The sequence below is a fragment of the Acomys russatus genome, chromosome 3, assembly GCF_903995435.1.
Source record: "Acomys russatus chromosome 3, mAcoRus1.1, whole genome shotgun sequence".
Classification (NCBI taxonomy): Eukaryota; Metazoa; Chordata; class Mammalia; order Rodentia; family Muridae; genus Acomys; species Acomys russatus.
Genome location: NC_067139.1, coordinates 14,837,877 through 14,851,014, shown reverse-complemented (window position 1 = coordinate 14,851,014; position 13,138 = coordinate 14,837,877). Strand labels below are relative to the sequence as shown.

The 13,138-nt window shown below is 43.7% G+C and overlaps 1 protein-coding gene across 1 annotated transcript in view; it reads right to left on the bottom strand.

The window, feature by feature from the left end:
* Mboat1 (membrane bound O-acyltransferase domain containing 1) overlaps positions 1-13,138 on the bottom strand; it is a 99,647-nt gene that overhangs the window by 45,497 nt on the left and 41,012 nt on the right. Inside the window, exons 2-3 of the mRNA XM_051169468.1 lie at positions 3,265-3,410; positions 2,172-2,249 (exon numbers count right to left, since the gene is read on the bottom strand). Of these exons, the coding sequence (XP_051025425.1) occupies positions 2,172-2,249; positions 3,265-3,410 (224 nt within the window). The remainder of the gene's footprint in view (positions 1-2,171; positions 2,250-3,264; positions 3,411-13,138) is intronic.

The window sequence follows — 13,138 nt, the reverse complement described above, 5'->3', positions numbered from 1 at the left end:
GCCGAAATATGTTGTATGAAAATTTTTTAGAAATAAAGAATAATAACAAAAGAAAAAACAATGTGACAAACTGGAAAAGAAAAAAGGAAATGTACTATAAAATATAACATTATCATTATTCATTTAAAACCATGTTTAAGAAAAGGCAAGGAAACACACACACACACACACACACACACACACACACACACATTGCAACATAACCTTTTCAAGGCTCTTATAAGCATCATACATATTATACAAAGAAGTTATCAGAATCATCCTCAAATCAATAAATGGGCTTCCTAATATTCTTCCAAAAGAAATGATACTATCTTTTCAAGTAGAGAACAGAGGAGAGAGAGATTAGAAATCACATTTCCACCGCTCATTTGGATACAAAGTTGAAAGACTATGAACTTTAAAAGCATCTAAAAAGACTTTCCTCCAAAAGTGAAAAATGTATTGAAACTGCAAAGTTATATATTGAAAAGTTACATTTCAGTGTTTTTAACAGGTGTGGTAATGGCCTCATTAGTCAAGGGGCTTCCTGAAGCCAGAGGAGGCTTTCCAGAGAAGCCATGAACAAAGAAACAGTAAACACGAGTGTCTTTTTTTTTTTTTTTTTTTTTGAAACAGTCTCTCTGAATAGCCCTGGCTGTCCTGGAACTCCTTACGTAGACCAGGCAGGCCTCAAACTCACAGAGTTCTGCCTGCTTCTGCCTCTCCGGTGCTGGGATTAAAGCTGTGCACCCCCATGCCTGACCTGCACCCCTTCCATTTCTTCCATAAATATTTACTGAGCCTTCCCTCTTGCCTGAACCAAGAATCTTTCTAAACGCTGAAAATGCAACAAAAGCAACTAAAATGTTTTTATATTTATAAAATACCCTAGAGGCTGATTGGTGCCTCAGCAATTAAGATCCCTTACTGCTCTGACAGAAGACCCCAGTTTGATTCCCAGAATCTACATTGTGGGGCTTATGACCTCCTATAACCCTAGTCCCAGAGGATCCAGTGCCTTCCTCAGGCATTTGTACACACATGGGGCATATAAATTCACACAGGCACATGCTTTCATATAAATAAAAGTAAATCCTTAAAAATGTCTTTATTTTTAATTGTATGTGCACATAAGTACATGCACATGAATGCAGGTGCCCATGGAGACCAGAAGAGGGAGCTAGAGTCTCTGAAGCTTGAGTTACAGGCAGATGTGAGCACCATGCATAGAAAATAGGAATTGAACTTGGATCCTCTGGAAGAGCAGTGTTTATTTTTAACCTGTCAGCCTTTTCTCCAGCCCCCCAAAATAAATTTCTTAATTGAAAAAAAAAAAAAAAAAACACAAAGTCACAAAAGATAGAGTCCACAAAAAGCAGAATCAATATCGAGTTTTCAGACAGACCACAGGAAAGACACTGTAAAGCGTGCACGCGCTCACGCGCGCGCGCACACACACACACACACACACACACACACACACACTTATCTACTGATCATGTGATCACACAGACTTCAAGGAAGAATTAAAGTACTTCGATGTCATAAAAGCAAACATCATAGCAAAATGTAGCCCTTTCTTGCTGATTGGTTTTCTTATATATTATACATTTACATATTCAAAGTATACAATTAATGAGCTTTGATATATGCAAGCACTCAAAAAACTATATCCAAATATGAGATTGGACTTTGCCTCACCCCTGCACAGTCACACGTGCGTCTTTTCCTAACCCTTGGTCCATCTCCTGGCACCACCCGACACCAGTCACTTCCCATTCTCTTGGCACTGTAGATTAGTTTGCATTTTTAAACCCACAATCTAGGTGCCCTCTTTCACTCAGCACATTTCTCTTGAGATGTGAACACGTCATTCTGTATTCCTGGTGCTTAGTCCTTTCAACAGCTGCAATGCACTCCATTGTGGTAACTGTGTAAGTTGTGCCCAGCTTGAGGCTGCCTGATAAAGTGGATAAACCTTCTTTCAACTGCATCCCACTTTGTACATTTTTTCATAAAGGTTTTTAAAATCTTTCTTCTGCTTCCCTTTTCCTGAAGATCCCTATCGTCCCCACTCCCTGACGTCCTTGAGGCACTCAGACATATCACCTATGGGGGAAAAGCAAAACACATCTCCTCCAGAAGACCACAGAATTCCTGCCAAACCCTGCTCAGTCCCAGGATCTTACCTGTGAACGCTGGATGCACTTGCCGTGACCAGGACCCCATAACACATCAGCACCAGCACAAAGAGATGAACAGAATACCTTCAAGATATAAGAAAAGGGGACAGGAGATGCTGAAAACATTCTGACCTGCCACTGGATCCCCACCCTCACCCATTCCATGAGAGAACATAAGTCCAATTGCTTCTCTACAGAATCAAAACACTGTATCTTAAAAAGACTCTGGGAAACTTAGGCACTGTTTGCAATTAAAGCCCTAGAAATGTCCAGAATCGGTAAGTGGGGAAGTTCACAGATGTTTTACATGCATATAAAATTGAAAGGCCAAAGAGAATTCTTTTGCATGGACTTTATGTTTTTAAGTCTTAAAGCTATTTTTGTAAGTTTCAAAGTACCAATACCGAAATCTCACTCCTGATCTGATGTACAAGGTTTGTTTGTTTGTTTGTTTGTTTGTTTTACACAGTGGCTGATTCAAAATATGCATCTTTACCAATGGTTTGTGGGAAAATTAGAGCAGTAACCTGGTACCTTCACCAAAGTCACAAATTTCCCTGTAAGAGTCACTTCTGGATATGTTAGTGTCTATAGCATGAGGCCTAAGAAGAGCCACTCTCTAGGTATTTGTGATCTTGGGGTGACAGCAGGTGTCTACACTAGGCTAAGTCTCCCATCTGTTGGAGAATGACTCAGATCCCTAATGCCTGCACTGTAACCTTCACACTGACACCGAGTCTCCAACAACAAGACAAGAAACATCTGCAAAGGGTAGGGAGGGTCCCCTGTGGGGAAGAATTAAGCCTTACAGCAGTCCATCTATATGACTCAAGGAAGTCTATAAAGATTTAATCTTACGGGAAAAAAAAACCAGACAGCGCTCTCAGTGGTCAATCTCTTTGTTGGTTCCCATCTATGACATGAGTGAAGGCTCCCACAGCGTCCCCATTAGTTTACAATAAGGTTCATACAACATTTACAATCTCGCCAAGCTTTTCAATACACGAAGAATTTCACAATGCCATGTATTTCTTATCAAGGAATATCATCACAAAACATCCAAGCAGTAAGCTCTAGACTTTATGAGGCTCATACTCACCAGCCAAAACAAAACACAACAAAATAAATGCCCAAAATGGTGGCCAGCATGTGCCGGACCTCAGGGCTGGCTTTACCGGGATGTAAGTAGATCCTGAACCAGAAAGCGGCCGACAAGGCGAAAAGCTGGCAAGCCACAAAGTTAACCTACGGAGAAGAGAATAAAGACCTTTTCAGTGTTTTGCCTATGTATACATCTGCTTCTGGTTTTTCAGGTATCTATACCAAGATGCATCTGAAACTTATATTTTTAACCCTCTCAGGTGAGGGTGTCTGTATGGAGGAGGGACGAGCAACAGAAAAAGAATGCTGCCTTCACATGGTGTAATAAGCCCAGGGCTGGAGCAGTGGCTTGGAGGTTAACAAACTTGTTCAGTTCCCAGAACACACTGGTTGAGACATGGAGGCTCTTAAGCATCAGAAACTCCATTCCCAGGGGATCTGATACCTTCTTCTGGCCTCCTTGGGTACCACACATGCATTTGGTGTACAAACTTACATGCAGAAGAGAGAGAGAGAGAGAGAGAGAGAGAGAGAGAGAGAGAGAGAGAGAGAGAGAGGAGAAAAACCCGAGTCTCTTCTCCAGCCCCTTCAAATCTTTGAATGTTCTCAACCTTCCTAAGGCTGAAACTCTGATACAATTCCTCATGGTGTGGTGATCCTTAACCATAAAATTATTTCATTTCCACTTTATAACTGTAATTTTGCTACTGTTATGAATCATAATATACACATCTGATATGCAGGACATCTGATAGGTGGCCTCCATGGGGGTCGCGACCCACAGGTTCTGCGTTTATGAGGGCCTGGACTCAAACCCCAGTATAACAAAAAGGGGGGTGTAAGACAGAGAGGAAGAAGATGAACAAGAGAAGGAAGAATGAAAACAGAAGAAGAAATGTGGGTTTTTACCTAAAACATTAAAAGCTGGGTATTGTGGCTCATGCCTATGACCTCAGCACTCCGGGGGTCAAAGCAGAAAGATCAGGAGCTCAAGGTCATCACCCCTGTCTGCATATGTGAGTCCAAGGAAAGCCTGGGCTATAGACGGTAGCCAAGGAAAAAAGGGAGGGAGGAAAAATATATAAAAAAACAATTCCTCAAAACTCACGGGAAATATCAGCTAAATTTTGAAAGAGAATTAACACATATCTTTGCAGGTTAAACTTAAGGCAAATCACATTGCAAATATGTTGAGAGGTTTAACCATTATCAAAAGCTAGAAAAGTAATGTAAATTCTTCAGAGCATTGAAGATAAAGATCAGTCACTTTGAGGAGGAGGAGGAGAAGAAGAAGAAAGACATGAATAAAACCACAGGATTTCATCAGTACTTGTTCAAGACTCAAAGAAGGGCAGCTGTTTTGAGGTTCATTCACTATGTACTGGGATAAAGGAGAAGGAAGGAGAATGGGAGGGGAGAGGGAGGGGAGTGAAAGGGGAGAAGGAGGGGAGAGGGAGGGGAGAGGGAAGAAGGGGCACCATTCTCCACTTAAGTTCATTTTGTTTTCTCAATAAAAAGCAGCAATACTTTAAATCCCTTATAGAAAATTTATAAAATGGAACTTTGTGTTCTTTGATGAGGCTGAATTGTGTTTCCTCTCTGTTTAAAAGATTATATCTCACCAGACACCCAAATGCACCTGTTCCCACTAGACAGCACCTTTACTTATGACCTTAAAAGACCCAGAAAAAAGGGCTTAAGAGCCTACTATGAAAGTTTTGATCCTCTTTTAATCTAGGCTAAATGAACAACCAACAAATGGCATGCACACACACAAAACAGAGTAAGGATCTGGTAACCTTGTAATCCCAGCAGAGGGGAATATGGCAGGAGGATGGCTAGTTTAAGGCCAGCCTCAGAGTACATAGTGAGATCCTGTTTTAAAAAATAAAAGAGAGAGAGAGAGAGAGAGAGAGAGAGAGAGAGAGAGAGAGAGAGAGAGAGAGACATCCTCTCCTCTCTACCCAGTGAGTAGCCAAAGTAGGGCATATTTAATCAGGAAAGTGGTCAGAGGGGAATTTACTCCACTCTTTCTGTTTGGTCAGGAAATACGGAACATTTGGGGATTTTTGGTTGGTTGATTGGTTGGTTGGTTGGTTGGTTGAATTAAGAGAAATCTCTTTAATGACAGCATGCATTCTGCTCTAGCTAATGCTCAATGCTGTCACCCTTAAGTCTCTTTCAGGCTCAGGCCCCAAGTTATGTTTTGAACATTTTTTTTCTTTTTTAATAATTTTTTATTTAATTAGTTTATTCAGATTACAACTCAATTGTTATCCCATCGCTTGTATCCTCCTGTTCCTCCCTTCCTCCCACTTTAACCCTATTTCCCTCCCTTAGGTCTATGACCAAGGAGGACCTCCTCCCCCACTATATGGTCATAGGCTATCAAGTCTCATCTTGGTATCCTGCTTATTCTTTCTCCGAGTGCCACCAGGCCTCCCCACCAAGGGGAGGTGGTCAAATATGGGATACTAGAGTTCATGTCAGAGTCAGTCCCTGCTCTCCACATTACTGTGGAGAATGTCCTGTCCATTGGGTAGATCAGAGTAGGGATTCAATGTTTACTAATTGGATTGTCCTTCGTTGGTGCAATAGTTTGAGCACACCCCCCTTGGGTCCCGATTCAGCCGTCATGATGTTCTTCTTGTAGGTTTCTGGACCCTCTGGATCCTTCTATTTCCAAACATTTCTACAGGAGAACTGATCCTGGCAATACAGCAGTATTCTTTAGAAAACTGTTGGGACAGTAGCAACAGCACTGCCTGGAAACCAGTTGGAAATGCACCCTAGACCTCCAAGTCGGGACATTTGATGAGTGAGACCCAGTAACACATGTTTGTGTCCTTCTTCACCCCGTCAAAATCCACTTTGAAACACTGGTATGAGCCAAGTGGTAGTGATGTACGCCTTTAATCCGAGCACTTGGGAGGCAGAGGCAGGCGGAATATCGCTGTGAGTTCGAGGCCAGCCTGGTCTACAAAGTGAGTTCTAGGGCAGCCAGGGCTGTTATACAGAGAAACCCTGTCTTGAAAAACCAAAAGAAAAGGAAAAAAAAAAAAAAAAAAAAAGAATGAATGGAAAGAAAGAAGGAAGGAAGGAAGGAAGGAAGGAAGGAAAGAAGGAAGGAAAGAAAAAGACTGGTATGAAATAGAAAGAAAACTTTCAATGGGCTAAATATTAAACAACACAATCTTACCAGGCATAATGGTGTGTGCTTATAATTTCAGCATTTGGGCGGCAGAGGCTGAAGGACTATCACAACTTTGAAGGTTGTCTAGTATTTTTTAGGCCAGCCACACTACATAGCAAGACCCTATCTCAAAACCAAACCAAAAGAAAACAAAACAAAAAGAAAACAGCCTAAAAGTGATTGTAAGGTATTGTCTGAACCGACAACGATCCCTTGCTTGCCCAAACTTCACTGAGGTTGCCGAATCTCTAGCTCTACCTAGTTTTAGCAAGAACCACACCCCACCCTCCATGCCTGATCACCCTTAGCATTTGATCAGTCTCCTGCTCCACCATCACCTAGGGTCGTCTTTGGACTGAAGAAGCTAACTTCCGTGACCTCTTGAAGCAGTGCATGCGCTCTCTGTCAGTCTACATTCCAAAAGTTAACATGTGCCCAAGTCGAGCACAGGATGAGCTCACCAACTACTGTGGGACTGGTTCAAACTGACCTCTCTCCGCAGCCTCTTTCTGCCTGCTCTGTGCCCAGTCTCTCTCCCACCGAATATCCATTCACATGGCAGCCCAAGTCACCTTCGTCTTTTCCTTCTGTAGGGACAGGCAGTGCAGCCCTGAACCCAGTCAGCCTCTGGGTTCTCAGTGCCTTTGGTGCATTTTACAAGCCTACAGTAGAGGCAGACCTGAAAGAAGAGAGGTTTTTTTTTTTTTTTCTTTTTCCTTTTCATTCTAAAAACTTGTGTTTGTGAAAAGGGTTCATCATATACCAAATCCCCAAAAGGTTAAACCCTGCCCCTTAGAGGACGCACGGATGAAGACAATAGTGGTCTCTTAAAAAAAAAAAATAGTGGTCTCTTATGGTGCTTTCCTTTATTAAAGCCTTCGCAATTATAAAGAACACTAGCAGAATAGATAGTTCCTTTTCCAGTGCTGTGGCCTCCAGAGGCATGCTGGGGGCCGCAGTTTCATTCCCAAGTTCTAATAGCACTGCACCCACAATTACAGTATTGTATGGACCCTGCTGTACAAAGGCGAAGCAGAGGGCAGCTCTGTTGCTGGTCAGATTCCAAACACAAGCTAGGCTGGCATAACTCAGATCCCGCACGGTCTCGATTTCCACAGCCTTTGCAAGCTTTCAAAGGCACTTGGAGAAATCCAAACACATGCCCTCAAAGTGTGTGCCCTTAGCCCACCAGCCCAGGGTACTGCTGTGCTGCAATTCAAATGTGGCCCATGAATAACCCCCACTGCCCTCACACTCCGCTAGAAAGGGGATTCCTCGTCTCATGGCCTTCATGGCTTCCAACTAAAAACAAACTGTGTCAGAACCTAAAAATATTGCCTTCCTCCTAATTAAAGAGAGGCAAGCACGCTATTTTTAACAGAAAGCAGATATCAACAATCCAAAATGATTCCCCTTCCTCCAGCAGTATGCTGAGGAGGGGCGGGCAGAGGGAAGGCCTGGACCGTCTTCCTCAGCAGCACCGATTTATATGCACCAAAGGCAAAACCAACATGATTAAATGGTCCCTGCCTGACTCACTGACTCAAAGGAAAGTCATTCTTTCACCACAAACAGTACTCTCTTGCCTTGCATGCCCTCCCGCCTCCAAAAAAAAAAAAAAAAAAGGAACTCAAACTGCGATTCCCTACTGTTCCACAGAACAAAAAGTGACTGTCCCACACCCTGTAGCTACTTTTCACTTTCAAAGAGATCCTTATTCCTAGCACCTTGGAATGTCAGCGAGGCATTTTTTTAAATCTCCAACAAGGCTATTTTTCCCCAGCCCTTGGATAAACAAGTGTTATTAAAGACAGATAATTGGTGTGCATAATTTTACAACCCAGCAAAGTTTCATTTGCTATCTCCTCTCATCCTGAACATAAACGTCTTTTATTGAGTGCTTACAATGGGTGGAGGACAATGACAAACTTCACGCGAATGATTCTGACATTCGGACAGGTTTATGCAGTAGCCTGCCTCCCTAGACACATGGAGACAATTAGGAACGCCACCATGATGTGCAATGGCTGAAGTCATAGCGAAGTCCACAGCAGTCACTCACGGGCTCAGTCCCTCGCATTGTCTTCCAAGGACACCACCTGGGAAAATTTGCTGGCTGCCTATATTCATTTCTGCTGCTGCCATAACAAAGTACCACAAACCAAGTGCTAAACAATAGAGACATCTTATCTCCTGATTCTGGAAGGTGGAAGGCTGGGACCAAGATGTGAGCAAGGCTCGCTTCTCTGGAGCCTCTCCCTACTTAGCTTTATATCTCACTCTGTGTCCTCACATATCTCGCTCTGTGTCCTTACATAATCCTCTCTGTGTATTGGTGTCTTGATGTTCCATATACGGACACCAGCTATATTAGATTCCATATAGCCCACCCTCATCACCACCTCTTTAAAGACCCTCGCCAAACATGGTCACATTCTGAGACCCTGGGGTTTATGACTTGACTTCAGCATGTGACTCTAACTGTAACATGCCCAATAAAAACCCTCTTCTCAAGCCTATGGGCTGAAGCAGACGTTACTGTCCTTACCCTAGAAGGTGGAGAGTAGGCAGAACCCAAAGCCAACACAGCTATGCGTCTCATTATAACCTGCAGCCAGCTACCTAGAGGCTACCAACGGGGCACCCAGCTGCAGGCCCTGTTTAGGTTTTACTGACAGGTGTTGCATCCATACAATACACAAGATATTCTTGGGACAACCCACCCCGTCGAACACTTGATAGTTCATCCTAGGTTTGCACATGTTGGGAAAGCCCACCGTCCTATGACCTTTGTTTCCAACACAGAAACTTAAAAAGAGTGACAAAAAACTATGTGCATTCATGTACTGGTACCCGTCTAGCACTTTCCTCTGTCCATCCCTACCTCATCCTTCCGGACAGACTCTCTGGTTAAACCCGGAACTCACCAATTTGGCTAAGCAGCCTGGCCAGGAATTCTACCTATCTCAGCACCCAGCACTGAGATTACAGGTGAGCGCCACTCACGCCTGAAGTTCTGACGTGGGCTCTGGAAGACAGAAGCCAGCTCTCCATGCTGATGTGGCAAGCAGTTTACCTACTGAGCCATCCCACCAACCTGACGATCAGCATTTATTAGAACATATTTTGTGCCAGGGACTCAACAACTGTCAGCTGTCACTCAAAGTGATTGACATCTATTATCCTATTAAGTCATCTCAAAGACCATCAGTAACTGCCAAGGGAACGAAACTGCCAATTCCTTAATACACTTGGCCATGTGGCAGCTCTCTCAGGTAAACCAAGGCTCCTCATCACCTGGCAAGACACTAGTGTTGTCCAGGGGGATCTGAAGTAACAACACCAGGGCTAATAGCCCCTGCTAATGACTGGTTTTTTGAGTGAAACTCTCCAACTCTCCAGAGACTGTATTCTCACATACCACGCCTCCTTCAGCAGTTCTGAGTAAAATGAGATTATCCCTCTTAATTCCTTGAGAAACAACCCGCACATACTTGGTTACAGTTTAAAATGCCCTCTCCTGATAATATCACGGCACATTGTATTAGTTACAACTCAGAGTGAAAACCATTTAATAGCTGATGTTATTGGGGGAGAAGGGGGCTCAGCAGCAAATGATTGCCGTGTCTATTTAGCCATTACATGGATAATCTACCCAGAAGTCATATGTTTATAAACCTTGGCTTAGTAGACAGAGAAGAATGAACAGAATTCAGGACCATGTAGGAACTGGCAAACCCTGTCTTCAAACACACTCTCACCCACCTCCTCTGAAAATAAAGCTCACGGTTGCTGTTTGCTAGTGTAAGAGGCCAGGCACAATGTCGGTGTGGCTAGCACTGACGTCACCGAGCACACGGCCAGAGCCTGCCTAACTCCTCTTTCCTATCTAAATAAGACATTGCATCTTCACAACTCTAAGGATATTTAAGGTACGTGGTAGACAAGGAAATTAAGTCACAAAGGGGTTTAGAAATTTATTGAAAGTTCGCATACCAGAAAGTCAGTGGCAATGCTGGATTTGAATTCAAGGAGTCTCCAGCTGAGGATGTGGCTCATTTGGGTTTAGTCCCTAGTACTGCATAGCACCAGGTGTGATGGCACACACCTGTAATCCCTGCACTCAGGAGGTAGAGGCAAGAAGACTGGGGTTCGAAGCTATCCCCAGGTATAGGCTAGCCTGGGCTATGGGAAAGTTTGTCTTAAAGAAAAACAAACCAAGGAATGTGGCTCCTGAGTCCACCAATGGGCACGTTTGACTCAACCTCACCCGATTCCAATACCTCATTTTCCAGAGGAAGAACCCTGAGCCTGGTAAGCGATCTGGGTCACATAGCTGCGAGCCTCAGAGTTGGGACTGGAACCCAGGCATCCTGTGTGAAGTCAGCTTCCTGTGGCTATAACACAGACCCGGAAGAAACCATTTACAAAGAAGAAAGGGATACTTTGGCTCACGTTTTCAGCGCTTGGACGGTGAACCTTGCCACCTCAGGCACCGGATGGCACAGAACATCACAGTAGGGGTATGGAGAAGAGGAGCTCTGCTCACCACATGAGGTCCAGGACACAGACAGGGAGGGGCAGAGCTCTCAACATCCCCTCCAAGGGCATGCCCCGAGTAACGTAGCTTCCTCCAATTAGGCTTCACACCTTAACACATGGGTGTTTGGAAGACATTTTGGGCCCACATACAGCTTCCTCACTCACAGCCCGAAAGCCTTCCTACGGCTCCCCACAGCCTTGGATATGGGTGGAAATAAAACACAGTTGGGAATCAGAGAGGCCCATGTAGGAATAGGGACTTATCAAAGACCTCTGGACATCTGGAGGGAGGGATGCTGAAGAGGCCTGGAAGAGAATGTGGAACATTTGTGGATGATGTTATGAGCTTGAATGTGTCAAGAGAAAAAGATCCCTACCACTAGCAGGGACGTATATGAGTGTGTGTGTGTGTGTGTGTGTGTGTGTGTGTGTGTGTGTGTGTGTGTGTGTGTGTGTGTAGTACATATAGATAATAAACACTTGTATAATGTCTAATATAAAACATTAGCATTATGCATGTTAATATAAAATGTACATGTATACACATACATTGCATAAAAGTGTATTTTTATGTGTGGTATATATTTTTATGAAATCGGAAATTTTCCACGTGACTCAGTTCCACCCAGCTGAGAGAAGCTGAAGTATTCAACTTCTCTCAGTCTGGTTGACTAACGAAAAACAGCATCCAGTAGAGAACCGCTGCTATGTTCTTGGTCATATGAGAAAATAACATCCACCCACAGGATTGTAATGGGTATTAATTGGAAAGTTCTAGCACTTTCTGAGTGATAAAATTCCACATGAATTAGCTGAGCTACAAACTGTAACGTTAGCTGGGCAGTGGTGGTACACACCTTTAAGTCCTAGCACTTGGGAGGCAGAGGCAGGAAGATCACTCTGAGTTCGAGGTCAGTCAGCTCTATAGGGTAAGTTCTAGGACAGCCAAAGCCACACAGAGAAACCCTGTCATGAAAAACCAAATAAAAACAAAAACAAACAAGCCTGTAAAGTAAACTAAATAGCAAAACCACCCTAAGATAAAGATTCTCAACTGATCACTAAAAGGAATGTTAAACGAAAAGTTTAAATTAAAAAAAATTTTTTTTTAATTAAGCCAGGCATGGTGATACAAGCCTGTAATCCCAGCACTCAGGGAAGCACAGGCAGGCGGATCTCTGTGAGGTGGAGGCCAGCCTGGTCTACAAAGTGAGTCCAGAACAGCCAAGGCTACGTAGAGAAACCTGTCTTGAAAAAAAAAAAAGTCCCCCAAAACAAAATTGAAAAAGATTGACGCTTGCCCAGAGATGACTCATCAGGTAAATGCACTGACCGCCAAGCCTGATGATATGAGTTCAATTCCCGGGTCCCATGTAGTGGATGGTGGGAACCAATTCCAGTAAGTTGTTCTTTGACTTTCCAAGGCCATGCGCCAGTGCACGTGCTTATGAGTACACTGGAGCATCCACCCACTCACTCACACATGCGCATACACACACACACACACACACACGTGCGCTCGCGCGCGTGTACAAATGAGAAGAGATAGGGGTATATGCTACAGTGATTGAAGGCATTACAAAAATATATCAGACTCTTCGTTGATTTGGTCCAAACCTTTCAAGCAGTCCCCAGAGGGATGTGGGGACCATGGCTACACTCTCTACAGAAGGAAGTGGAGTCTCCTGGCAGCCACATCTACATTGACTGCCTGGCCAGTGGGAACTATGACGTCACTGAGACGTTTTCATCATGGCATTCCCATGTGCTGGCTGAAATCCTGAGTGCCTTTGGTTAGCATTCCCTTCTCCTCCACATCCCCTGCTGTACATATTGCAAGAAGGTACAAGGAAGACGCAGAACATTATGGACCTAAGTTTTTACAAAAGACTTAAAAACACACAGGGAGCTTCCTGTCTCGGCCCCTCAACAGCACTGGGTTGCAGGCCGGGAAGGCCATGCCTGCCTTATTACATGGGGGCTAAGATTTGAACTTAGGCTCTTGTGCTTGCATAGCAAGTACACTTACCTTTCTAAGGTGTCTCCCTAACCCAGGGTTTGGTTTTTAAATACTGTTATAGCTGAAGATGTCTTTAAATATCCTAAATTCCACATGAAAGAAGTGTTTGTAGGTTGT